At 41.2% G+C, this 24,932-nt stretch overlaps 1 protein-coding gene across 1 annotated transcript; it reads right to left on the reverse strand.

The window, feature by feature from the left end:
• Positions 1 to 220: 220 nt before the first annotated feature.
• LOC110161317 (protein asteroid homolog 1-like) lies at positions 221 to 24,911 on the reverse strand. Its single transcript, XM_020926050.2, has 9 exons — positions 24,746 to 24,911; positions 16,491 to 16,789; positions 14,141 to 14,244; positions 11,863 to 12,060; positions 11,457 to 11,634; positions 10,762 to 11,055; positions 4,780 to 4,993; positions 4,544 to 4,679; positions 221 to 2,285 (listed from the first exon to the last, which is right to left on the reverse strand). The coding sequence occupies exons 1-9, from the start codon at positions 24,864 to 24,866 to the stop codon at positions 2,120 to 2,122; spliced, it is 1,710 nt and encodes a 569-aa protein (XP_020781709.2). The 5' UTR covers positions 24,867 to 24,911; the 3' UTR covers positions 221 to 2,119.
• Positions 24,912 to 24,932: the final 21 nt, after the last annotated feature.

Genomic DNA, 24,932 nt, shown 5'->3' on the forward strand with positions numbered 1-24,932 from the left:
AGGTAGAATCGACGGCAAAAGGAGAAATTCACTTTGTCGACTGAACTAAAGCAAAACTGAAGAAGCAGCTTTGATGAGCTGCGAAACGTATTCGACCAAATAAACTCTCCTTTCTCCTTTTGCTTTTCTGTCAGGTGAGCACCTCTGTCCTCGAGTATGTCTGGGTGGGAGTGACCGTGAGGATGAACAAAAAAATAAAATAGAAAAAACATACAAAATATTATATAGACTTAGATTTTATTTTATTGGTCCACAAGGGAACTTATTTGGACACACAATGTAATATATAATATAATTGAACATAAGAACAAAGAGCAAAGATATAAATGGAAATAATAAATTCAAAGTAGCAAAACAAGTGACTGGAGTGATGATTGTATAAATGCATGTGTACAAGTCCAACTAAAATATAGAAATATAGTTGTAATACAAATATATATGTATGTGTGGCTGTTTACAAGAGGAGGGTAAATAGAAAAGACCAAACAGAGACTGACATGACATGAGTGAGTATTTAGAAATATCATATCATTTCAGTTGTTTTTGTCTTTTGTTCAGTGTTTATTAAAGGTGACAGCAATGCATTCCACTCTTCTGTTGCTTTGTAAATAAAAATGAATTTGAGATTGTTAGTATTTGAGAATAAATAGCACAAGATACAAACTGCATGAATCATAATAAAATCCAAAACTTGATCTCAGCCCTAAAAGATTGTGGGATTGACGACAAAACGATACCCCTACCCCTGATACCAAAGATTTAAAAACTGACTCTGTAGATACTTTGCAGTGATATTCATGCTGGGGGTGTTCTACATGTAAGTCTATAGTGGCATGTTCAGTAGTTACTATGGTGACTTAATACATGCATTAGGAACAGTGTCAAAAAAAGTGTTCAAGTTGTGTCATTTTCAGAAGCCTGTGATCAATCCATTATTTATTTATTTATTTATTTAATTTTATTTTTGAGTGATTGAGGTGAGTCTGACTAAACTGAAAAAGAGTTGGCTGTTGATAGTTTGTGAGTGCACCGTATTTTTCAGACTATAAATATCCGGAGTATAAGTCGGCCAAAAAATGAGTAATGAAGAAAAGAATAAATAAAAACCACTGGGACTTTGGCTTTGGAGCGCAGTATTGACAACATCTCTGAGAGACTTGAAGCTTTACAAAGGCTGGTGTGTAGACCTTGAGACCAAGAAACAATCAGATCTGCTGTGAAAAGAGCAGCTGCTCCTCCCAAAACCAAAACATGATGAATCTGATCTGTTGGCCTCCCCCAGCCAACACTGGCCTGGTCAAGATCTGGTCTGGTCTTCAACTCATCTGGGAGAGACTGGAGCAGGAGGGGGGGGGTTTCCTCCTCCCCAACTTTCTCTACGCCCTCGCAGCTTTTGTCTCACCCAGAATTGGCGGGTGGGTCTGTTGTATCCAGCGCCCCCTGGCTGCAGGATCTAGAGGCTGCCTGTCTAGATTTTGGGGTCGACTCCACTTCCCTCTCCTCCTGCTGCTTTAGTCTTCTCCTTATGTCTGTACTGTGTTTTTGTTGTATGTGCTGATGTTGCAGAGGGGTTTCTTTTTTCTTCATGTACTGGTTCCAGAGAGTTAGTGTCCCAGATTCCAGACAGTTAGTGTAAGTTTCCAGATTCCAGGTAGTTGTAAAAAAAAGATAATTATGTCACAGAAAGTCAAACTGTTCATCTTAGCTTTGTGTGGGGGGTGGAAGGAAATGTGGGATTATGTTTAATCACTGTAAAGCACTTTGTGTTGCATTTTTTTGTATGAAAAAGTGCTCTATACATAAAGTTTGATTGAGTGATTCATTGATATAAGTCACACTGGAGTATAAGTCGCAGGAGCATCCACACCATGAAAAAAGTGTGATTTATAATCTGAAAAATAAGGTAATTTTATGTGTGAGAGACATAAATCAACTCACCTGTTGTAGTTCCAACTAAGTCGGTTCTTTCTGTCAGATAGTGTCAAAATAAAACTCAGATTAAAGTGTAACTTGAGTATCAGAGCTTCAGAGCTGTTAGAGCCTCCAGTTAGATTCACACCCCCAGAGAATGTTGATGACATCAGCTGCAAAGTATCAATAAAAGCAAAATAAAAGAGCCTTATTCCACATCTTTCTCATTGTCTGGCCTTTCTGCATGTATCTGTGCGATGGCGAGCAGAGCACGGTGATCCTCTCCACTGTACGAGTCAAGTCTGACAAACTTCTCCAGTCGCCCTGTCTTCATTTTGTGAAGCAGAACATGAAGCAGTGTTCCACTGTACAACCTGCACACAACAGAAGAAAGGGTGAAAAATGTGGAATTGTTACACTTGGCATTAGAGTGGTGGATTAAAGTAAATATAACTAAATTGGAATAAGCTAAAAAAAAAAGAAAAAATCCATTAAATCCATTGGCATTTATTATGTTCCAAAATGTTTTGAAGTTGCTTCTGTTTCAGTTTGTTTATGGTTAAAAAATAGTTTCAGCTTCAGTTGGTCCCAACAGATTTCATATAAATCAGGGTCTGTGACATATTTCCTTTGTTACATCAATATCAAAAGAAAAACATAATTTAAAGAGCCCATCTCATGCAAAATCCACTTTTCAGAGCTTTCTACCTTCTAAGAGTGATGTGTGGGTCTTGTATTTGTCGCCCAAGTGTTTTTTAGATTGATTCTGCTTTTTTTTTTTTAAACAAATTGCAGCGTATTTCCCACCCTCCCACGTGACAACAAACTAAAGCTGCTACAACAGTAACGCGGCAGATTCACCTATGACGCGTCTGACGTAGCAGAAAACCCTTCGCACACGACCCCCTCCCCCGCTCCACCGCCTCGCCCCGCCTCCACCCACTCACACACCGTCCTACGTCTGCACCGTACAGGTCTGCTCTTCTGTGTTATTTATCTTTATTTTACACTTCAAACACGCTTTGTGTAACCATGTCCTCGTGGAGAAAATGTGTATTTGGCATGCTGACAAAAGCAGCAAGGTGTGCTACGTGTCTGGATTTTTTTCTGGGAACACAGACAAAAAGGTCCCCAAGAATATTTTTGTTTGCGAGAGACACTTCACCAAAGATGCTTCGAAAACTACGGGTATTTTAAAATTGGACTTACAACGAAGCAGAAGCGACACTTTGGAAAAGGATGCTGTTCCCACGATACCAGGGTCCAGTGATGGAGATCCTAGATCTGTAAGTTTACCGCTAGTAAACCTCTGAAGAGAACTAAAAGCAAACTGTAGTGTTTATTTTTGAAGATTATCCCACATATCATTTCAATCTGCATGTCGTCTCCCTTGTTCTACCTGTTTTAGTTTGACAAATGTTACGTAGTCCTACGATATTACATTGATACTAACAACAGACTCAGGGCATCATTTTATTCTAGTGAGTCATCTTCAATGCTTCTGCACGAGAACAAAATGGCGATTACACCTCAGTCATTACGACCACTGATGTTTAGTGGAGCCTGTACAGATTATGACCTCCTCATTTGATCGAACATTATTATAGGATTCAAGTTTTCTCGATTATACCTTCTGCCTTCTGCGGCTCACTCCTACGTCACGTTTGGAGGGCGGAGCCTGTGCTTTCTCAGGACGGGCGGGGGGAGGAGCAATAGTCGGCCTTTCATAGTTCCTGGTCTGTGATGCCTCCAAGAAATCAGTAAGATTTCAGAACTATTGTGTAGTGGATGTTCCAAAACCCAAATTGTGCTTGTACATGTGCAAATACAATGTGAAAAGAGTTATTTTGTATGAGATGGACCCTTTAACACAAGGCAAGACAATGGTAGAGTGCCCATGGCCTGTGGTGTTGAACCACGAAGCCTGACCAGTCCAGTTCCCAACTCAGCCAACTGTTCTTCTACAGGAGCTGGTACAGATGCATATCAACCCACACATTATAAAATGATGTGACTCATTATTCATGGAAAGACAATAGAAAGACAAAATCCAACTCTTTCTGTTCTTGTTGTTTTGAACACAGAGGGCTCACCTGTACTTTTCACCTGCAATACAAACGACTGCAGGAGTAAAAACTTTCTAAAAACTTCAGTGACCATCCAGTCGAAAACGTTCACATCAGAGGTCCAACATGTATGTGAGTGATGTGAACAGCACAGTCTAGAACTGAACATAACAAACAAAGAAGATGTTTTTGTTGCTTAACGGGCTGAGTGCTGTTACAATGAGTCATTACCTCTGTATGAAAATCAAAATGAAAATTTTTAAGTCAGCTGTGAGTCCAGGATGTAATGCTCCTTTTTCAGGACTATTATCAGGTATGGGGGGATAACAACGTGGTGTGGTATTTTATCTGTTAAATGAAGGTCGAAAAAGTAATAACTTAACCACGTGAGCTGGGAAAATTATAGGTGTCCCCCTCCACTCTCTACACGACATGTTTGAAGAGGCTCCGATTAAACAGGGCCAAAGAAGAACAAATGATTCCACCCACATGTTCTCTGTTTTCACTGTGCCCCTGATGTACAAGACAAATGTGGTGACAGTAAAAGTCATTCTATCTTATCTTACTCTGCAATGGTCGGCTGTGGGAGAGGCTCTCCGAGCAGCTGATTCAGGAGGAAACTCTCTCTGAAACATGACTGCCATTCATTCAGCCAGTGACACCAGTCCAAGTCCAACCTCTGCCTCGAATCTGGGTCCTCGGCTGCAACAGAAAAAACAACACAGTAACACAGAGATCAGGAGTCTAACCCACAACCTCCTAACTCCTAGTAACTCTCCACTCAGAGAAATCAGTTATTTACCTGCTTTTGATCTGAGGTCACCACCTTTGCACCAGCCAATCAGCAGGGCCTTCAGCAGTGACAGGTGCGGAGGGGGTGTGGCCTCCTTTAGCCAATAGCAGGTGGCGGCTATCGGGAGTGTCAGGTGAGACAGGTGAGAGGGCAGTGACGTGTGGAACTGTGGGTCCAGTCCCAGGGCGTCCAGTAGCACCTGACGCTGCTGCTCCTCTGTTTTCTGTGGAACAGAGGATTTAATGTTGAACTATTTTGAGCTTTTTGACTTAAAAACATGAAAAACAGAATTAGTTCATTTTAAATGATTTGATGGTCTAAAGATCTTCCTCACTTCAGACTGATGTGTGTGCCACTCTGAACTGAGTTCTACACATTATTAATCTGGAGCAGCTCTTTCTGAAAGTGTTCGGAAAACACAGAACATCATGAAGACTGAATCTGATTGGTCGAAGCATCACAACAGTGGAACAAGCTGAAAAGTCAAACTTGTAACATCCAGTTAAGAGAAAGGCACAGACATCTTCCCTGTACACAAATGCACATTTTTCACAAACTAAATATTCTATATTGAGCCTAAAATAGTTGATCTTGTTTGGGAGCTTCAGCTTTTGACTAGCAGAAAGAATTATCCAGCTGACACGGCCTGTACTGCTCTCACAAAGGTTAGATTTTGTAGTTCTTCTCTATTTTCACAACATGAAATCAAAACCTCTGAAAGTTGTAACAATGTTGTTGTATATTGACTCCACTAGGAGGAACCATGTGTTACTGTTACCTGTTACAACCATAGACTGTATAAGAATGGACATAGTTAACCTGTTAGCCGCCGCATTCCAAACAGGAAGTGCTCCAGGAGGCTTTTCCGGCTCCTTCTGGTCTGGCTCCAGTGACCTCCATTTGGATCTTGTGGCTTCTCTATCTGTACCTGCTGCTGTGGCCTCGTCATGTTGCTCTTAAATGTTCATATGAACCCGCTCTACATGATTCTGAATCTTTCATTTCAATATCCATCCATCCATTTTCTTCGGTTTATCCGGGGCCGAGTTGCAGGGCATCAGTCTAAGCAGGGACTCCCAGACTTCCTTCACCCCAGACATGTCCTCCAGCTCCTCCGGGGGAACCCCAAGGTGTTCCCAGGCCAGCCCAGAGACATAGTCCCTTCAGCGTGTCCTGGGTCTTCCCCGGGGCCTCCTCCTGGTGGGACATGCCCAGAACACCTCCCGAGGGAGGCGCCCAGGAGGCACCCGGAAACAGATGCCCGAGCCACCTCAACTGGCTCCTCCTCTACTCCGAGCTCCTCCCGTGTGACTGAGCTCCTCACCCTATCTCTAAGGGAGCGCCCAGCCACCCTGCAGAGGAAACTCATTTCCACCGCTTGTATCCACGATCTCATTTTAAAATTTTGTCCCAAAATCAAGATCTGCACATAAATAATGGACCAATCAGATGCCTTCATTCCCCAAGGTGTTAGCAACAGGTTTGATTGACAGCTTGTGTGTTTCGTTGCTAAGCCCCCTTCCCTCTCTCTGGTGAGGAGGGTGGGCACAATTAACCACCTCAGTCATGATTGGCTCTTCTGGTTGCTATGATACTCTTGGATTTCCAAATATGGAGCATGGCTCCAGATTTGTTCCTGTAACCATGGCAACAGGAGCTTCATCTGAGTGGAGCTGAACGCTGTGGAGACGTCACACTCACTTAGTCCACTCTTTATACAGTCTGTGGTTACAGTCGCCGCATGTTGGGCAGCGCTAGCCCATGTTGAAGAAGTAATGTGAAAAAGAAAATTATTTTTATTATTTTAATGAGCACAGGCCACTGAAAACAACATGACGCCTTCTTGGGTTCACCTTCCAGATTTTATTGTCCTGCCATGATCCATACTGATGAAGAGCACAACTGCACATGCTCAGTGGAAAGCACAACCCCAGATGTACCTCACTACTAAGGCTAAACTAGCACCACTGAGCTCAGCCCATTCATTCAAAATGAAGAGCATGTTCATGCACCGGGGCTTGGTGTAGCCACGTTCACTCACTAATTCACTTCCTGAGGACAGGGCCAAAGTGGAGAGGTGGAGGCCTCTGAGTGTGAGTATCTTTACCCTCTTTTGAGATTGAGCAATCAGAGAGATGATCACTGTTCATAGTGGAGCTGGTAGTTGAAATTAGTGCTGTAATGTGATTTTAAAAATTGAGAGATTAATTAATTATGATCTGTAATTAATTAATCTAATTAATCTCTTTTTAATCTCACCTAAAATTGCTGAGAAAAGCCTCAACTTGAGGTATTTTCATTTAAATTCATTATTACATTATTGTGGCAGATCAAAAGACTTCAGGGTGACTTTATAAAGTCATTTATTGTTTAATCAACTTTAATAGATGCAGTCACTTACATTCCACAGTATCATCATTATTATTACAATTACTAATCTGCAGTGTTGGGAAGGTTACTTTTAAAATGTATTCCCCTACAGATTACAGATTACATATCCCAAAATGTAGTTTGTAACGTAATCCATTTAATTACTTAAAGTGAGTAACGTAATTTGAATACTTTGGATTACTTGATATTGTCATGCTTTTTAAAACTACATGAATGTAGCAACCACATCCTGCAAATGTTGTTCTTGTTTGTTCTCTTCAAATTGGCTGTTGAGCCCAAGTCTCCATGAATAAGAAACTGTTTGCTGTAAAGTAGCAAAGACGAGGAAATCTGAACATAATAACTTTTGTCGACTTAAAGACAATAAAAAGTCCAGTCTTTCCTTAACCATATTAAAAATATTATTGATAGAGAAATGCTTTATATATGAGATCACTGGTTTTAGTCCTGGTTTAGACCTGCTTTAGTCCTACTTTAGTCCTAGTTTAGTCCTGGAATGGGTTAGTCCTGGTTTTAGTCCTGGTTTTAGTCCTGGTTTAGTCCTGGATTAGTCCTGGAATGGGTTAGTCCAACGTGGTCCGCGCGTTCTCAGGTTAATGACGATGATGAAGGTGTGTGTTTGTGTATGTTTGTGTTTGTATTTGTGTGTGTTTGTGTGTGTTTGTATTTGTGTGTGTTTGTATTTGTGTGTGTTTGTGTGTGTTTGCGTGTGTGTGTTTGTGTGTGTTTGTGTGTGTGTGTGTGTTTGTGTGTGTTTGTGTGTGTTTGTGTGTGTTTGTTTGTTTGTGTTTGTGTGTGTTTGCGTGTGTTTGTGTTTGTTTGCGTGTGTGTGTTTGTGTGTGTTTGTGTGTGTGTGTGTGTGTGTGTTTGTGTGTTTGTGTGTGTGTGTGTGTGTGTGTGTGTTTGTGTGTGTGTGTGTGTGTGTTTGTGTGTGTTTGTGTGTGTGTGTGTGTGTTTGTGTGTGTTTGTGTGTGTTTTGTGTGTGTGTGTGTGTGTGTTGTGTGTGTTGTGTGTGTGTGTGTTGTGTGTGTGTGTGTGTGTGTTTGTGTGTGTTTGTGTGTTTGTGTGTGTGTGTGTGTGTGTGTGTGTTTGTGTGTGTTTGTGTGTGTGTTTGTGTGTGTTGTGTGTGTTGTGTTGTGTTGTGTGTGTGTGTTTGTGTTTGTGTGTGTTTGTGTTTGTGTTTGTGTGTGTGTTTGTGTGTTTGTGTGTGTTTGTGTATAGGACGGTAGTGCAGACATCATGAGTCTATGCAGGTTGTTTTCACCAGTGACATTTAAGTTGTAGGTGATTTTATATTTGTTATTTTCTTTTATATTTCACGTCGGGAGAAGAATTTCAAAGACACAAATGTGTTTTTCCCTGTGCACTGCTGCTCTGTTCTACTGGCTCTTCCACCTCGTCCATTGTGCGACTGACACCGCCAACGTGAACATGACGTTTACATCGCTCTTACTGCGCACGTTTTGTGTGGGTTTCTGGCAATGAGTGGAATTACCGAAATAAAAAAAAATTTTAAGAAGTGTTTTTTTTGTGTGTGTGTGTGTGTCCCAACAACACATAAAAACAGATTTTATAATAAAGCAACTCACAAACAGAAACACTAAAGTTAGAGATTAAAAATGAGATTAACGCGATTAAAAAACATAACGCGCTAAATATGACTGTAATTAATTAATCGCAATTAACGCGATAATTTGACACCCCTAGTTGAAATAATTGTTCAGTTTGTGGTACAAGCATCAAATTTGGAGTGGAGATAGATAATAACATGGTCTTTTTGAAAAGCCTGTTAGCCACCCAAAATATCCAAGATGGCAGCCATTTTTCAAGTTGGCTGCCATAGTATATATGTATAATAACTATATATAACTATATATGTATAAATGTCAAAGCATAGGCTTGTTATTTAATTAATTATTTATATTTTTAGTGAAATTATACATCAAATCATTTTTGATGTTTATTTATCACCTTTCATTATATTTATAATATCTACAAATAAATGTCATTAAATAAAAACACACAGTAGAAAAACATCTCATGGACAAATCTTATTGAAACCTACCTGAAGAAATATTAAATATATGTAGTACCAATGTGCTAAAATATGTTTTTGTTAGAATATATATGTGTTTATTCTAGAAATGGGTGGGGTTGTAGCACAACCAGGGCACACTGGTGACTCCGCTGCTGTGAAACTCAGCATGGGGTTCAGTTTCGGCTATGTAGTGTTACTAACATTCTAATATTTAATGTAGTGTCCCAAATGCTCTCTAATTTGCCCTGTAAATACACCAGCGAGTAGTTTTAGTAAGTCTTTATTTATATAGCGCTTTTCACAAACATTTTTTGTCACAAAGACAGAGCATTACATTCAGCATTATTCATTCACTCTACACCTGGTGATGGTAAGCTACTGTTGTAGCCACAGCTGCCCTGGGGCAGACTGACAGAAGCACAGATTCATTGATTAATTGTATTTAACTGACCTTGACTATCAACTGTTCTGGAGACCTGTAGCATGTTTTGGGTTGATCAGGGAAACCAGAGAGCCCAGAGGAAACCTGTGCAAACCACACAGAAAGGCCCAGGCGACCCAGGGATCGAACCCGGAACCTTCTTGCTGTGAGGCATGAGTGCTAGCCACTCAGCCACAGTGCTGTATTAATAAGTGTTAGTTATATTAATATTAGTTGTAGTATTAAAGTTAGATAGCCGTATCTGAATTGACAGGATATGCCAGCGTGGGAGAGCCGAGGATGGAAGTTGGAAAAGTGCTATAGAAAAATGTGACCATTTACCATAGTATATATAGTAGTAGTATATATATATATATTAGTCAAAGGTGGTTGTAAAGGAGACTGTTGTAGTAGGTGTAAATGTTTTCGTCTGGGTTTAAATTGCACACATTTGTGGTTGCAATTGCAATGATTAAGGTCAATAAGCAAAGTTTAACAAAAAACAAAAAAAAACAACAACGTTATTGTGTTTTTTCGATAGTTCTTAAGCACATCCAGCACTATGAATGGTTCTATTTTAATGGCTCTATTTCTGAAATTAACCCATGTCAATATGTTGCATTTTATTAAAATTTTGCTCGTGTTTTTATTTCTACTTCCCAAATGGTTATTGGGATACTTTTGGTTTCAAATTGCGAGAAAATTGAATGAATTTTGTGCAAAATTAAATATATTTTGGTGTAAAATTTGCATTAGTGTATATGTATATATTTGCAAATTTGTTATTTATTCCATTAATTTTGATTAAGAACATGATGACTTATTGTCTTTTAGCTCATACTTATGTGAAATCAGTTATTTGGTCGGCCATCTTGAAAAATGGCCGCCATGTTGAATATTTCAGGTGGCTAACGAGTTTTTCTAAAAGAGCATGATGTTAGCTAAATATATGAGAATCTTGGTGCTTGTACCACTAACTGAACGATTCTTGTGGTTTGGAGACCTAATCTGCTCCACTGTCAGTTCTCCAGAACACTGCACTCCCTCAGTGGGGCTGAGGACCACCCTCACCAGCCTCTACTCTCTACTCGACCTTGAAGCTGTTGCTTTACCTGCTGTACACTGTGTGACTGGGCATTACCTGCTCTAGAGACTTGATGCAGAATGGGACCTCCTCTGGTTGGACGTTCTTGTATTGGACGTCCAGTCCATCTCTGTCACGTTCCTCCACAGTTGGGGGTCTGTCCGTCCCCAGCAGCAGCCCGTACATCACCCTCCTCAGGGGCAGAGAGACCAGGTTAGCACTGGGTTTGTCCTTATGGTCCACCACCACGCTCAGACCCACTCGCTGTGAGGTCACCACATCCAGGAAGTCTGAGCTGAACTGGGCATTAGTCACTGGGACTCTCATCCAATCAGGAATCTTCCCCTCCATCTGTGAAAAGTAATCGTGCCTTTTAACCAGAGACTTACACTGGCTTTATTTTGAAAAGCTGAAAAAATAAATAAATAAAAGTCAAATGATGCAGTGCTTGTCTGTTGCAGCTCTATGTTCAAACACAGAACCCCCCCCTCCTCCAGGCCAGTCTCTGTTCTGAGTGAGTGACAGGACCTTTTACCAATCACAGCGAACAGTAAAATTAAGTAGATTTTTTTACCTCTTAAATGGATCAAGTGCACATGAATCATACACTACATAATTTTATTTTTTGGCAAAGGCCTATTGTTTCACCTGTTATTATAATAATGGACATTGGATGGACAAACTTTTATTAATCCCAAAGAAAAAGTAATGTTCTGGTTGTGTAGCCCCCTGAGTGTAAAGTTGTCTCTGACCTGTGGGGGCAGTGGTGGGGTGATGCCCTCACTGAAGAACTCGATCAGAGGACTTGGGTCAGATGGAAGTTTGTAGTGATCGTTTACCTCCTGGAGAGTCTTCAGCTTCTCCTCTGCCTCTGGTTGGCCCCTCAGAGCGGCCTTCATCACCTCCACAGGATCATCCTCACTCTGACGACTGCTCAAGCAACACATTTTATGTTTTTTTATGGTATTTAGTGATCATGCTGCCTGAGTTATTGCTTAGATCATGTGGCTTCCGTCCGTCTCACACCTGAGGACTTCAGACCTTCAAACCATCTGACCTCTGTACCACACCGTGGTGAACATCTCCACTCTCTTGGTCGCATGTGCATCATATAAGACCAGCATGTCAAAGTAGCCAGGAATCCTTTTAATGTTTTACCTGATCCACTCAAGTATAGAGTGTAGTTTGGACTCCTTTTGTCTGGAGGCACCAGGTGGCAGTGGCATCTTTCCCGCCAAACCAGCAAAGACGGACAACAGCTGAGGGTGGATTTGATTGAACTCACAGAAGTCAGAGGAGTAGTATCTCTTACAGGGAATGCACTTCTTTCCATCACGCTGCTTCACCTTCTTCCACCTACAGGACACACCCAAAAATCTATAATAAGAACCAGATAAGACACTCCACAAGTGAGATCGATAAGTGACTGCTCTACATGTACTGCAGCTCCCTGCAGCTCTGGCCAGAAAAGAATATTCCCATAGAACACTGTTCATTTTTCTGAAATTAAATGATAGGGCATCGACAGCTTTCATAAAAGCTCAAGTTTTGTAGGGATTCTTTTATATTTTTACAATTTAAACTTTTTAGATTTTTTTAAAATTGCCAAAGTGCTTAGAAGTTTGTAAGATTTAGCCTGGCTCACCTCTGAGCCCAAACTCGCTCCAGTTTAGTAGCGACTGCTCTGATTGGTCAGAACTGCATGTTTCTGATATCACGTTTAGTGGCGTAAGGCCAGAATTCAGAAAGTAATGCAGAAGTAAGTTTTTACAATACATCATCCAGATCTTCTTATACTTCCATGGACACAGCAGACAGTTCACCTCTGTCACTGGTGGTCCTCCTCTCTTCAGCTGTGGCTACAATAGTAACACCACCATAGTCTGTATATATAAATGGACACAACTAATGTGCTAGCCTCTTTGTTCCAAATGATAAATGATGATGGACGCACTTCCGACTCAGTCGACTCTGGCTCCACTACACTTTACAATGAAAAAAATGCAGTGCATTGCAGTGAGTTTCATAATTTTGGTCTTAAAATGTTCATATTAATGCACTTAATCCTGGGTTTTTGTCTGTAAATCAAGATATGAACATCAATAACAGACAAATAAAATATTATCAATCTGGAAAGGCTTTCACTGAAAGTGTTCAGAAACAAAGTCATGACGACTATTTGAATCTGATTGGTCAAAGCGTCACAACAGAGAGATGGAACAGAATCTAACTTTTGTTCCATCCAGTTGTGAGAAAAGCACAGACCTCATCCCTGTCCACAAATGCACAAAGTACTTACATTCTGCATGTTTTTCACAAACTAAATAGTCTGTACTGACGCTAAAAGAGGCTGAAGTACGTCTGTCGGCGTTGCCATGTTTAATTTGGTTCATTTTGGCGCTTTGCCTTTTGGCTTCTGCACAAACCTCACTGCTGCTCTGTGATGATCCACCCTCCTGATTAACTGTACAGCAGGTGCACTCCAAGATGGATTCTTGTGAGTTTGTGAACTCACAAACATTGGAAGAATCCTTGCTATGCCAGGTTAGCTCGCACTAGCAACAAGTTTAAGTAACAATGTTGCCAAGCATCCGCTCAATATTAAACCAGCGGTGCATGTGGGAAGGGGCGTTTCCTTCAACAGCCTCATTCTGGATTGGCTCTGGTTGTTGTCATACTCACAGTTGGAAATCCAAATATGGAGCTTGGCTCCAGATTCTCCCCTATAACTGTAGCCTCAATGAGCTTCATTTGACTGGAGTTGAACACTATGGGTGACGTCACACTCATTCAGTCCACTTCTTTAACAGTCTATGATGAATGATTAATGCTGTAAAGCACTTTGGGTGTCTTGAAAAGCACTTTATAAATGTATAATTACTGTAACACATTATATTGTTCTATTCTAAAACAAAACACAATGTACTTGTATATTTCTAAGTTTTGTAAAAGGGAACTCCAGAGAAGCTGCCTTATCTTATAAAAGAGGCGCCTGACACAATAACAAATACATCGACATGGTTTACAATTTAATCTACTAATAATACTTACAAGTTTTTACAAAGTATTACTCTATACCTAACATCACCAACATCTACGGTGAACAGAGTGGTACAAATAACTCGAATAACTGGCCCTATGTTCCCCTGACCTAAGGCCAAAAGGACACCTCTGATGTTTGTCCTTCTGGTGCTACAGGTCAGACCTCAGAATGTCCAGGAGCTCAGTGATGTTCTGGTCCAAACGTGGTAGGACACACGTGTGTACAGAAGCACAGGGATTCATGTAAACTGTGATACCAGGTCCATAGATCTGTGTTCATTTAATCTCAAACTAAATTAGTGCATCTTTACTCCTTCTTTCCTGGAATGTAAAACTCTCTAAAGTGACTGACTAGTCCCTTTAAAAAGAAACACCGGTGCAGAGGAAGTGTTACCTGAAGTGTTCAGTGGGCAGCATTCCTCCTGTAAGGGGGAAGATGAAGAAGTCACTGTCGTCGGAGAGCACAGGACAGGCCCACTCTTGAGCCAGTGCTGCCACCTAGAGGTGAGATTATCATTGTGAAAAAAACATATCAAATACATTTGTTGCACAAATCACTCATTTTAAGACAGTTCGGTGCAGATTTAAGCAGAGAAAAGAACTGGTTTGCAAGGGCAGTAAAGGAAGCTATTTTTATGAAGATAGAGAATCCGTCTCTGAACTCCTTTACAGATGACAGTGTGGCAGGGCGCAGAGGTCCTCAGAGGTCAGGGTTGGAGAGGTCCGTGTAGCAGGGTGCCGGTGACAAAAACTCACGTATCTTTGCACAAAATTCAAGAACACCAAAATAGGAATTTACAAATACTCCACATCAAAAAACTAAAAAAATAAATAAAAATGGTGCAACAGCGCCCCCTGCAATATCAAAATCACAAACAATCATCTTTGTTGTAAACAAACGAAATTCAGGTGTTGGGTAGGTCTGGTGGTTTCAAACTAAATATATATATATATTATGCGGTGGCTAGGCAGCCCACAAGAAGTCCACCATACTGAACCGAATTTAGTACACCGATGCATCATGGGAATAGGAACAAAAAAGTATATTACGCAGTTGCTGGGCAACCAAGAGGAAGTCGGCCATATTGGATTGATCGTGCGACTCAGCGCCGAAGGCGCAATTTAATGTCCTCGTACTTGTTTGACCCAGCTTCACCAGAATCATTCTGTATCATCTAGACAAGTGGGACATTACAAGTTGTTAAAAGCATACTAAAAGATCAAGCGATGTTGTCGTGACAACGGTGCAACGGGTTCATTTTTGAGGCTCGCCATCAACTTCGATTTCACTCAAACTTTGATTGTTGGTGGATATCCCAGCCCTGAACAGATTTCTACAATAAAATTTAAAATGGATGCAATAGTGCCTCCTAGGGACATTGTATGGAACAATTAAATTTTACCTTTTTGTATACATACCAAATTTGATACACACATTCATGGCCTGGTCTTGATGAAAAAAGTCAATGACGCCCAAACTCCATCTCCCATCGTGTTTCCATGGCAACAGGCCAAAAATGTGTACTCACCAATGGGATGTCCCAACAAAAACTTTGACGTACTCAAACTAAATTTGGTACACTGATTCATTATGGGAGTAGGAACAAAAAAGTATATTGTGATCACACCCCCTCCCAAACTGGAAGTTCGCCATCTTGGATATAAAAAAAAAAAAATCAACACATACAGAAATTGAGAAAAATGGCTGAGTTCAGTTAAGATAAGGGGTTAGTGTTCGGTTAGGGGTTATGTTTGGGGTCGGGTTAGGGCTAGGATTAAGTTTAGGTCTAGGGTTAGGGCTACAGTTAAGAGTTCAGGTAGGGTTAGGGGTTAGTGTTAATTTAGGAGTTTGGGCAAGGGGTAAGGTGCATTCATGGGGCTTGGCATGTGCAAGGCTCAGCGTGGCCGAGGGGCAGCGTGGCGTGGGCGCGGCATAGGCTCGAGCAAGGGCCGATCATCGCAGCTTGCGATATTTGGATATATAATATTAATAATATTATTATTATTATTATTATTATTATTATTGTTGTTGTTATTGTTGTAGTTGTTGTTGTTGTTGTACTGTGTGGGCCACATTCTATAAGGCACAATATATATAGGGTCACAATAGCAGTGGGGAAAGGGAGGATTTTCACCTTGATTTTTAGAATTGGGATTAATAAATTTGTTTATAATGGAAGTCAGCGGATACGCAAATTTCTGATATACACACGCTGAGTGTATACAAAACTTCGTGCTGTTAGTCCTCCAGTGAGTATGAGGAGGTGTGTCTAGCCCTGCCCACCTCTGCCTGAACCTCTTGTACCTCGTACCTCTTGTGCCTCTATGGAAACAAGACTTTAGGAACTCAGAGTAGGATCAATTCGCCATGATTCAAAGCAGTTCCATCAATTTGAAAATGACCTCTGGATGGGAGGCAAAATGTCCAGAAGACCAGTTCTGAAAGTGTTTAAATGCTGCTCAGTATGGATCAAAACTTACCATCTATATGCAGGCCAACACGTCAGATCTGTGGATGGGCTGAATTGTTTAAATTTAATCCCATATTGTAAAACATTCCAGGCAAAATATAACATCTCCATGGAGACAAGCTGGTGCCAGATAAAATAATTATGCAGGGAACCTTGAAAACAATTTCATTTGTAGGGTGAACAAACAGTTTTACTGCAGCCTTTTATTATACCTGTGCCTAATAATAATCATGGCAATGAAAGCACATGATATTGTCAATACTAATCCCCCACCTGTCGACCGGCCTCGGTGTAGCAGCGAGCCAAAGGGATACGCAGGTCCTCCAGTGTCTGTCTGAACACCTCCCAGATGAGGGTTGGCAGGATGCCTGTGGTCTCTCCCGTCTCCACAGCGCTGTGGGCTCTCTCAATGCGTTGTGTCTCTCGCTCTCTCTCCGTGTTCCTTTTCTGTTTGTCCGAGCAGCCGTCGAACACCACATATGGAGATATGTCGCACTCCTTCAGTGCAGCAAAAAACTGCTCCACCAGTTCCTTGAAGGCACCGTACTCTCCCCCATGGTTCTGATCCAAGCCTGAGCAAAGACACAGGACTGTTACATTAAGCAGGATATAGAATGCATATATAACATAGGATATTAATGCATATAAAAGCCTTTATTATGAGCACAACAATGGGCCAGGTATGTCGCCCAGACTGACATCACTGGGGCCTCACCCTGGAGCCGGCCCTGGGGTGGGTGTTTGATGGCGAGAGTCTGGTGACTGGACCTTCCCTCACGGGGCTCAGCCAGGCGACTGACATGGGGTTGTCCTATCATGGAACCACCTCTAGCAGGATCTGTAAGGGGCCACTGCAAGGAGATCTGGGCAGCAGTCCAAGGCAGGGGCCTCAGCAACCAGATCTCCGGACATGGAAGCTGGCTCTGGGGACATGGAATGTCACCTCGATGGGAGGGAAGGAGCCCGAGCTTGTGCTGGAGGACAGTTTATAAAGAGGCGGCTGCAGAGCCGCTTCTCCTCGGCGCGCACTTAAAGATGTGAACTTTTACGCACTCGTTAACCTGACATGTCCACCACACTCTCACTGCAGGGAGGTCAGGCATATGCGGCCCCCTCTCATGCCAACAGAGCAGCGTGCGTAAAGCTCTAATGGCACGAGAGGTGCACTTACCATCCACCCGCCCTCCGGTGGGCGATTTTCCAATAAAAAATGTTCACTCTGTATATTCACCTTTATTATTGTTTTCACTACTGGCATGCCATACATCGTTTGAAAGCTTAATTTCTCAATAAAACAACCATATCATTCATTTTATGCCACACAACGAGCCCAAACGCGATAACTTAAAAATTCACATCATAATCAAAGAATAAGATACGCGTTTCTTACATTTGAGCCGGTTCTGTCGGTCCAAAACGCGTTCAATCGATGAAATGTTGTACTCTATAAGTCCGTAATAATCCACAGAAAAAGAATATCAAGTTGTTTTCCATAAAATAATTCCATGTGGGTAAATCCAGAAAATCCTCGTCCGTATGAATGGATGAAAGCATGAATAAAAAGATATGTTGCCTTTCCGAGCCTTCTCCCTCTCTGAGTTCCGTTTCTCTTGGCGCTCTTGGGTACGCTTGTTTTCCTCACACTCTTAGCTTCAAAATGAGACCCTCCCCGCTGTTGTCGGTGCCGTGGTTTAGGTGGGACAAGCCGCTGGAGAAGCTAACGCACTCACGTACTTCCTGGCTTTACGCACGCGTCATCAGTTTGTTTACGGGAAATCTCTTCAGTCATTGGATCTTCCAGAAAGTGATTGACATATTGTTTTAGCCTATCACCAGAGCTTTCAAACGGTGGGTGGGACGTGCAGATGGTCTTTGAAACGGGGGCGGTGTTTACAGGCGCCACAGAGAGGGACACAAGATGCGGAGCGGGAGGGGCCATATTGAGCAGATCTGCCACTTGGAGGACAATTTTGGCTACTTTTAGGTTTTTTTCTTGAGAAAACATGCCTAAAGCTCAGAAGAATTAGTATTATAATAATAACAATTATTATTATTATTATTATAATATTATTATTATTATTATTTTGGCACAAATTTGGCAATCTTGTGCCGAATTGTCATTTTGTTTACACAAAGGCTCACAGCATCAAAACCCTTTGTCCTAGAGATCTGAAATTCTACACAGTTGTTGCCAACAACTTGAACAATGAGTGTAGTGAGTCACAAATGCATGAAGTATGCCCAAGCTAAGGCCTTTATTTTTTTCAATTGTTTTTTCAAAGCAAAAAAATAAATTTTTTTAATTGACTGTACTGTAGGTTAGGCAGCACTGACAGTCTTCATGTACATATCTACAGAAACTAGAAGGCCTAAGCTTTAAAATGGTGCCTCACACAAGCATGTGGGTTCTAAGGTTTTCTTTTAATAAGCTATGGCACTTGGGTATGTAGTGCTATTGTGCACACGCCAAAATAGGTGGATGGTAACAGGTTAATGGCACCAGAGGCGGCCGCATACGGAACAGTGCCTACAGACCCGCATTCAGCACTAGAGCCATAGCGGGACATAAAGACAGTCTGCGGACAAAACAAGCTGTGCCGCAATGGAGGGATATTGAAAAAAAGGCTTAAGTGCCGTGACTCCGCCCAAAGAAAAAAAATGTCGGAGTGCAGGGACGTTTGATCAAAAATGGAAATGCCGCTACTCCGACAATAACAGATCAATGTAGGAGTGATGGTATGTTGGAATGGCAATGTGCAACCCGCGTTTAGATATAAATTTGCTTGTCAGATATGACGCCGCTTTTTATCACCTCAATAATGTTCTAAAACAATACGAGTATTTCACCCACGTTCAAATATGATAATAATGTCCATCCCTCTTTTCTGGTCACCAATAAATTATAAGTGTTTGCGCCCAATCGCAGATCAGGACACGCAGACCAATACCAAGAGATCTCCTTTGTGGCAAAGTTTGCTCTAATGTTGTAGTTTTAGACTGAGAATAATTCTAAGGAATAGTTTCAGAAAAAGTCCTGAGGACAAATTTGGGGAAAAGTCGGTAAACTTGCTATTTCCCATCATTTGAGGGTGCTGATTCCAAAAATTTTGTTTACCAATCAGAATTTTGAGTTTTAAGAATGCTAATTAGCATAATATCATAGACACAAGGCTAGTCAAATTAAAGTTCTCTTTAATTGAATGGATTTCATAAAAAGTCCAGAAAACAAATACCAGTATATCACCACATGACCCCTACTGCAGCGTTTTAAAGCTAGTGTCCTTCATTTCCTTCATTTGATGAGCAGAATTGAAAAAAAAAATCCTGATTCAGATTTCTATTAGGTTTGGATTCTAGGTGACTGCTCATTTTTATTCCTGGAAGTCATTTATCTCTGTTTGCTATCGACAGCTTTCATTCTTTATTGAGAATATAGACTACTGTTATGTTTTATATCACAACATTTCAGTAAATGTGACTGAGGGGGCGAGGCAGGCTAAGTGTCTTGCCCGACACTTGCCCAAGGGGATCTGACGCTCAACCAACGATATTTATGTCGAGAGCGGGATTCAAACCGCCAACCTTCAGATCAGTGGACGAACGCTCTGACCAACTGAACTACTGCCCCAAAAATGCAAGAGCCTCTCTTTTTTTCAGATGTCAGGGACCTGAGGCTCTGCCCCCTGAAGTGCTGCTGCTCATGGTCTATTAGAAGAAACATTACCAAGCTGGAGTACGGAGACAATCGAACAGAATAAATCCAGTCCTACCACTTGTAGAGGAAATGGGATGGAACGTAATCAATGGAAACCTGGAACCCAAACTGATGCATCCCAAAAACCTGCAACTTGATGGTTTCCTGCAGATGCAAATACGACTTTAGACAAACAAATGCAGCTGTCACAGTGCAGATCTGTTCTGTATAAGTGGCTACAAATGTAAAAGTGCTTCCAGATCAGCCATGCCAGAATGCTGCCAGTGCAGACTAAGAATACAGCCAGAATTAAAGGAAACTAGCACTTCTTTCTCTAAACTCCTTATCTCACACATTAAACACAACATAAAATCCTGATGTGTGACTTTTTGTGATTTTTGCAGTGACTCTAAGGAAAATGGTTAATGTTTAGTGTCTCCTAGAGTCAGAGAGGCAACTTTTGTTAAACTAAAAATGTTGTAAATAAATTTGATTTGTATTTGTTGGATTCATATCCTTTCTTAGTTTGATTTCCAGTTAAAGACTAATTAAAATGTATTTTTCATATGTGAGGTGCTTTGTTACCTTTATCCCATTTAGGGAAAAAAAATAAAAAATGTCAGGTGGTGGAAGGAATATTTTGCTTCCAGGGGGGGAGGGGGGGGACTCGTCCATCACCCTGGCTGAAGTCACTGAGGTTGTTGCCAAGCTGCGGATGTGGATGAGATGAGGTCCTGAGGATCTTAAGTCTCTGGATGTTGTGGGTCTTGGCTGACACGTCTCTGCAACATCGCGTCGTGGTCGGGGACATGGACAGACCGGGGTGGTGCTCCCTCTGTTTAAGAAGGGGGACTGGAGGGTGTGTTCCAACTACAGGGTTCGCAATTGGAAAAAGGCGTCTTGTCGTCTCCGAGTAGGTGGAGAGTTCCTGCCTCAAGTGGAGGAGTTCACGTATCTCGGGGTCTTGTTCTCGAGTGAGGGGAGGATGGAGCGTGAGATTGACAGGTGGATCGGAGCAGCGTCTGCAGTGATGCGGTCGCTGTATCGAATTGTTGTGGTGAAGAGGCAGGCATGAGCTCTGGGTAATGACCGAAAGGATGAGATCGCCGATACAAGAGGTCAAAATGAGTTTCCTCCACAGGGTGGCTTTGTGCTCCCTTAGACATAGGGTGAGTAGCTCAGTCACACGGGAGGAGCTCGGAGTAGAGCCGCTGCCCCTCCATGTGGAGAGGAGCAGCTGAGGGGAGGGCATCTTTCTGATGCCTCTTGGGCAATCCGTGTATCATTCGTTCATTCGTTTTTCAATATAAAACCAAAAATAAGAAAATGAAAAAACAACCGTTGTTTCCAAAACCAAAATGAAAAAACAGATCATGATTTGTTTTTTGCACCGGGACCAGCCCGGGACCAGTCTGAGATCAGAACTGAGATCGGGACCAGACCAAGACTGAGACCAGACTGGAACCAGAGCGGGACTGAGACCGAGACCAGACCAAAACCAGAACGGGTCCAGACCGGGACCAGTATGAGACTGAGATCAGAACTGAGATTGGGACCAGACTGGGACCAGAGGGAACTGAGACCAAGACCAGACCAGGACCAGGCTGGGACCAGACCGGGACTGAGACCGAGACCAGACTGGGACCAGGCTGGGACCAGACTGGGACTGAGACCGAGACCAGGCTGTGAACAGGCCGGGACCAGACCGGGACTGAGCCCGAGACCAGACTGGGACCAGGCTGGGACCAGCCCGAGACTGAGACCTGGACTGAGACCGAGACCACGCTGGGACCAGGCCGGGACCAGACCAGGACCAGACCGGAGGCTTAGAGCCCACGGCAGGGCCAGCGCTCGAAGCTGAGGCTCGGAGTCCGCTCTGGTCCTGCTCTGGTCCCGCTCTGTCCAGGTGTGGTCCCAGACCTGGATTAGTCCTGGTTCAGTCCGTATGCAGTGCAAAAGTTCGGCATCGCAGTCACAGAAGTCTTGTAAACTGGAAACAGCCGTTATCCTTTTTTTCCATTTTTCATTTAAACACAAAATCGAAAACTGAAAAAGCTAATCATTATCCGATTTGTTTTTTATTATTTTAGTTTTGGAGACAAATAATGAAGAAAACTGTTGTTTTTTCATTTTCTTATTTTTGGTTTTATATTGAAAAACAAATGAACAGATATACACAGAATACAAAAAATACACAGATTTTGGGCGTCTCCCCCGGGAGGTGTTCCGGGCATGTCCCACCGGGAGGAGGCCCCAGGGAAGACCCAGGACACACTGGAGGAATTATGTCTCTGGGCTGGCCCCCGGAGGAACTGGAGACTATATATATATATATATATATATATATATATATATATATATATATATATATGAAAATCAGAAGTCTTAGAACTCAAAATCCAGCTTGGTAAACAAAATATTCAGAATAAGCACCCTCAAATTATAAAAATAAATAAAATTGTTTACCGATTCTTCCTCAAATTTGCCCTTAGGACTTCTCTTCTGTGAAAATAATCCTAGTCTATTTCACATAGGTTTATATATATATATATATATATATATATATATATATATATATATATATATATATATATATATATAAACTTATTTATATTGATACATTTATTTATATATTTTTATTTAATTAAATAATTTAATCTTAATTCCTCTTCCATGCGTCGTATCATCTGAAACGCTATAATATAATAATCTTCATCACTGGCAGAGCTGTATATAGAGAGTTAGGACATAAGTCAGTAAAGCTTTCACATCTGCCAATAGAACAAAGTTGCAACACATTGTTCATTATCATCATAAACTGTTTGTTAATGTTAAAAGGTCTGTCATACTTTGCTAAAATAACACACCATCCCATCCACCATACCACTGCTAAAATACCTTACCAGCCACACCAGCATTATATATCGTGTGTGTGTGTGTGTGTGTATTCTGTATAATTGTTAATAACATGTGTATATTTGTCCCTTTTGTATATTAGTATGGACGTGTAGAATAAGTTAGTTACATCTGTATATTGCCCTCTGTTAATCATACCAAATTATACTCGTCTTTTTCCATTGTTCTACCTGTACATTCTGCTCCCGTCACTTATTTGTACATAAACTGCACAGAACTATTGCCCACACAGAATTTATCTGTACATATTCTACACACATATACCCACCTTTACTTGCACTAGCTGTAAATATTACATTTAATCTGTACATACTACATTTAATCTGTACATACTGCCCATTCACATGTTGCACTTCAGATATTTGCTCTTGTGATTAGGTGCTGAACTGCATTTCGTTACTCTGTTTTCATACATGTGTAATGACAGTAAAGTTGAATCTAATCAAATCTATTAAGACTTTGATAAATATGTCACTTTTAATGTGTAATTATTCTATTGTGTAATTATTCTATGGCTGTAAAAGGTATAATGGGGCTGTGAAAAGTCTATTCATTCATATTCAGAAAACATTCACAAGTCAGAGAATGGAATAGAAGTAAAAAAAAAAAAAAAAAAAAAAAGTGGCCACATTGGCTGAACTGTCTTGGTCTGCGTGTCCTGATCAGCGATGGGCGCAAACACTTCTAATGTATTGGTGACCAGAAAAGAGGGATGGACATTATTATCATATTAGTAGAACGCGCGTATTTTACGCGTTGTGTTTTGGCACCGACGCGCGTCAAAACAGCGCGTCTTAAACTACTCGCGTTGTTCTGGAACGTCATTGCGGCGTAAAAAGCGGCACATTTCGGTGAATTTTCGGCGAAAAAGGCCGCGTCATATCTGACAAACGGCGTATTTATATCGAAACGTGAGTGGCTAAGGCGTAAATGTGGCATTATTGGCTTGCCATACTACGCGAGCGTAAAAACTGCAACTTTTAGACGCGTAATTTTTGGAATGTATTAAAATATGGCAAAACGATAACTATAGAGTCTATAGAGATTTTTATTGTCCCACTACAGGTTTAGGCTGATCTGTGATGGCCTATCCACAGCACCAGAGACTCCAGCGGTGAACATGTGACACAGTCATGTGGCCTTCAATGAAAAAATGCTAATTAAACATAAATACAACTGGTTTATTAAAATCTAATAATGTTTCATATTCTCTTTTGACATTTGTATACGGACAGTTCAATAATCACATGTTTAATGAGCGACAGACTGAAAAGATAAACACGTTGAGATGCAGGACAGACGTTTTAAATTTAACAGATGCAGTTTACAAACATAAGGTTTATTTTGTAAGAGTAAAGAATGTGCAGAGGGAGATCGGTGCTGGACTGTTCTGGACTCTTTGTCTTGGTCAGTGATCGGCTGAAAACACTTTAAATTCATTGAGATCATCATCAAATGTCAAATAATCTTCGCGTTAACGGGTTAAAAATAGGCGTAAATGTGAACAGTTTGGTTTGCCATATTATATGTATTACGTGCAGTGGAGCCAGGCCCTAGAACACACACACACACACACACACACACACACACACACACACACACACACACACACACACACACACACACACACACACATACACACCTGTACCCCTGACATTTTCACATCTCATTAAATGATCTTAAATGTAGCCTATTTATTATTTTTCACAAAATAAACATTATTGTTTGCACTGTGTATTTTTAGCTGCGAGGTTTTGTTAGTAATAGTTTCTTGTTTTATTATTATTATTATTATTATTATTATTATTATTATTATTATTATTACCGAACCACCATCTACATGAATCAAATTTTAATTCCATTTTAATTTAATTACATTTTAATTACAGAATTATCCACAAATCTCACACGCGCTCACCTGAAGTAAAATAAAGGTGATAAACCAGATTGGATCCTATCACCAAACGTCCTGCGCAGAACCATTCCTCCTTGTAAATGTTCTGACTTTTCACCAGTGATGTCATGTTTCTGACCCCCATCTTCTCTTCTGTGGCCCGGGGATGAAGTGCCTGTAGTGCGTCTGATATCACATATTTATTAACACT

The sequence above is a fragment of the Boleophthalmus pectinirostris genome, unplaced genomic scaffold, assembly GCF_026225935.1.
Source record: "Boleophthalmus pectinirostris isolate CB_2022bp ecotype Guang Dong unplaced genomic scaffold, ASM2622593v1 HiC_scaffold_6, whole genome shotgun sequence".
Taxonomy (NCBI): domain Eukaryota; kingdom Metazoa; phylum Chordata; class Actinopteri; order Gobiiformes; family Gobiidae; genus Boleophthalmus; species Boleophthalmus pectinirostris.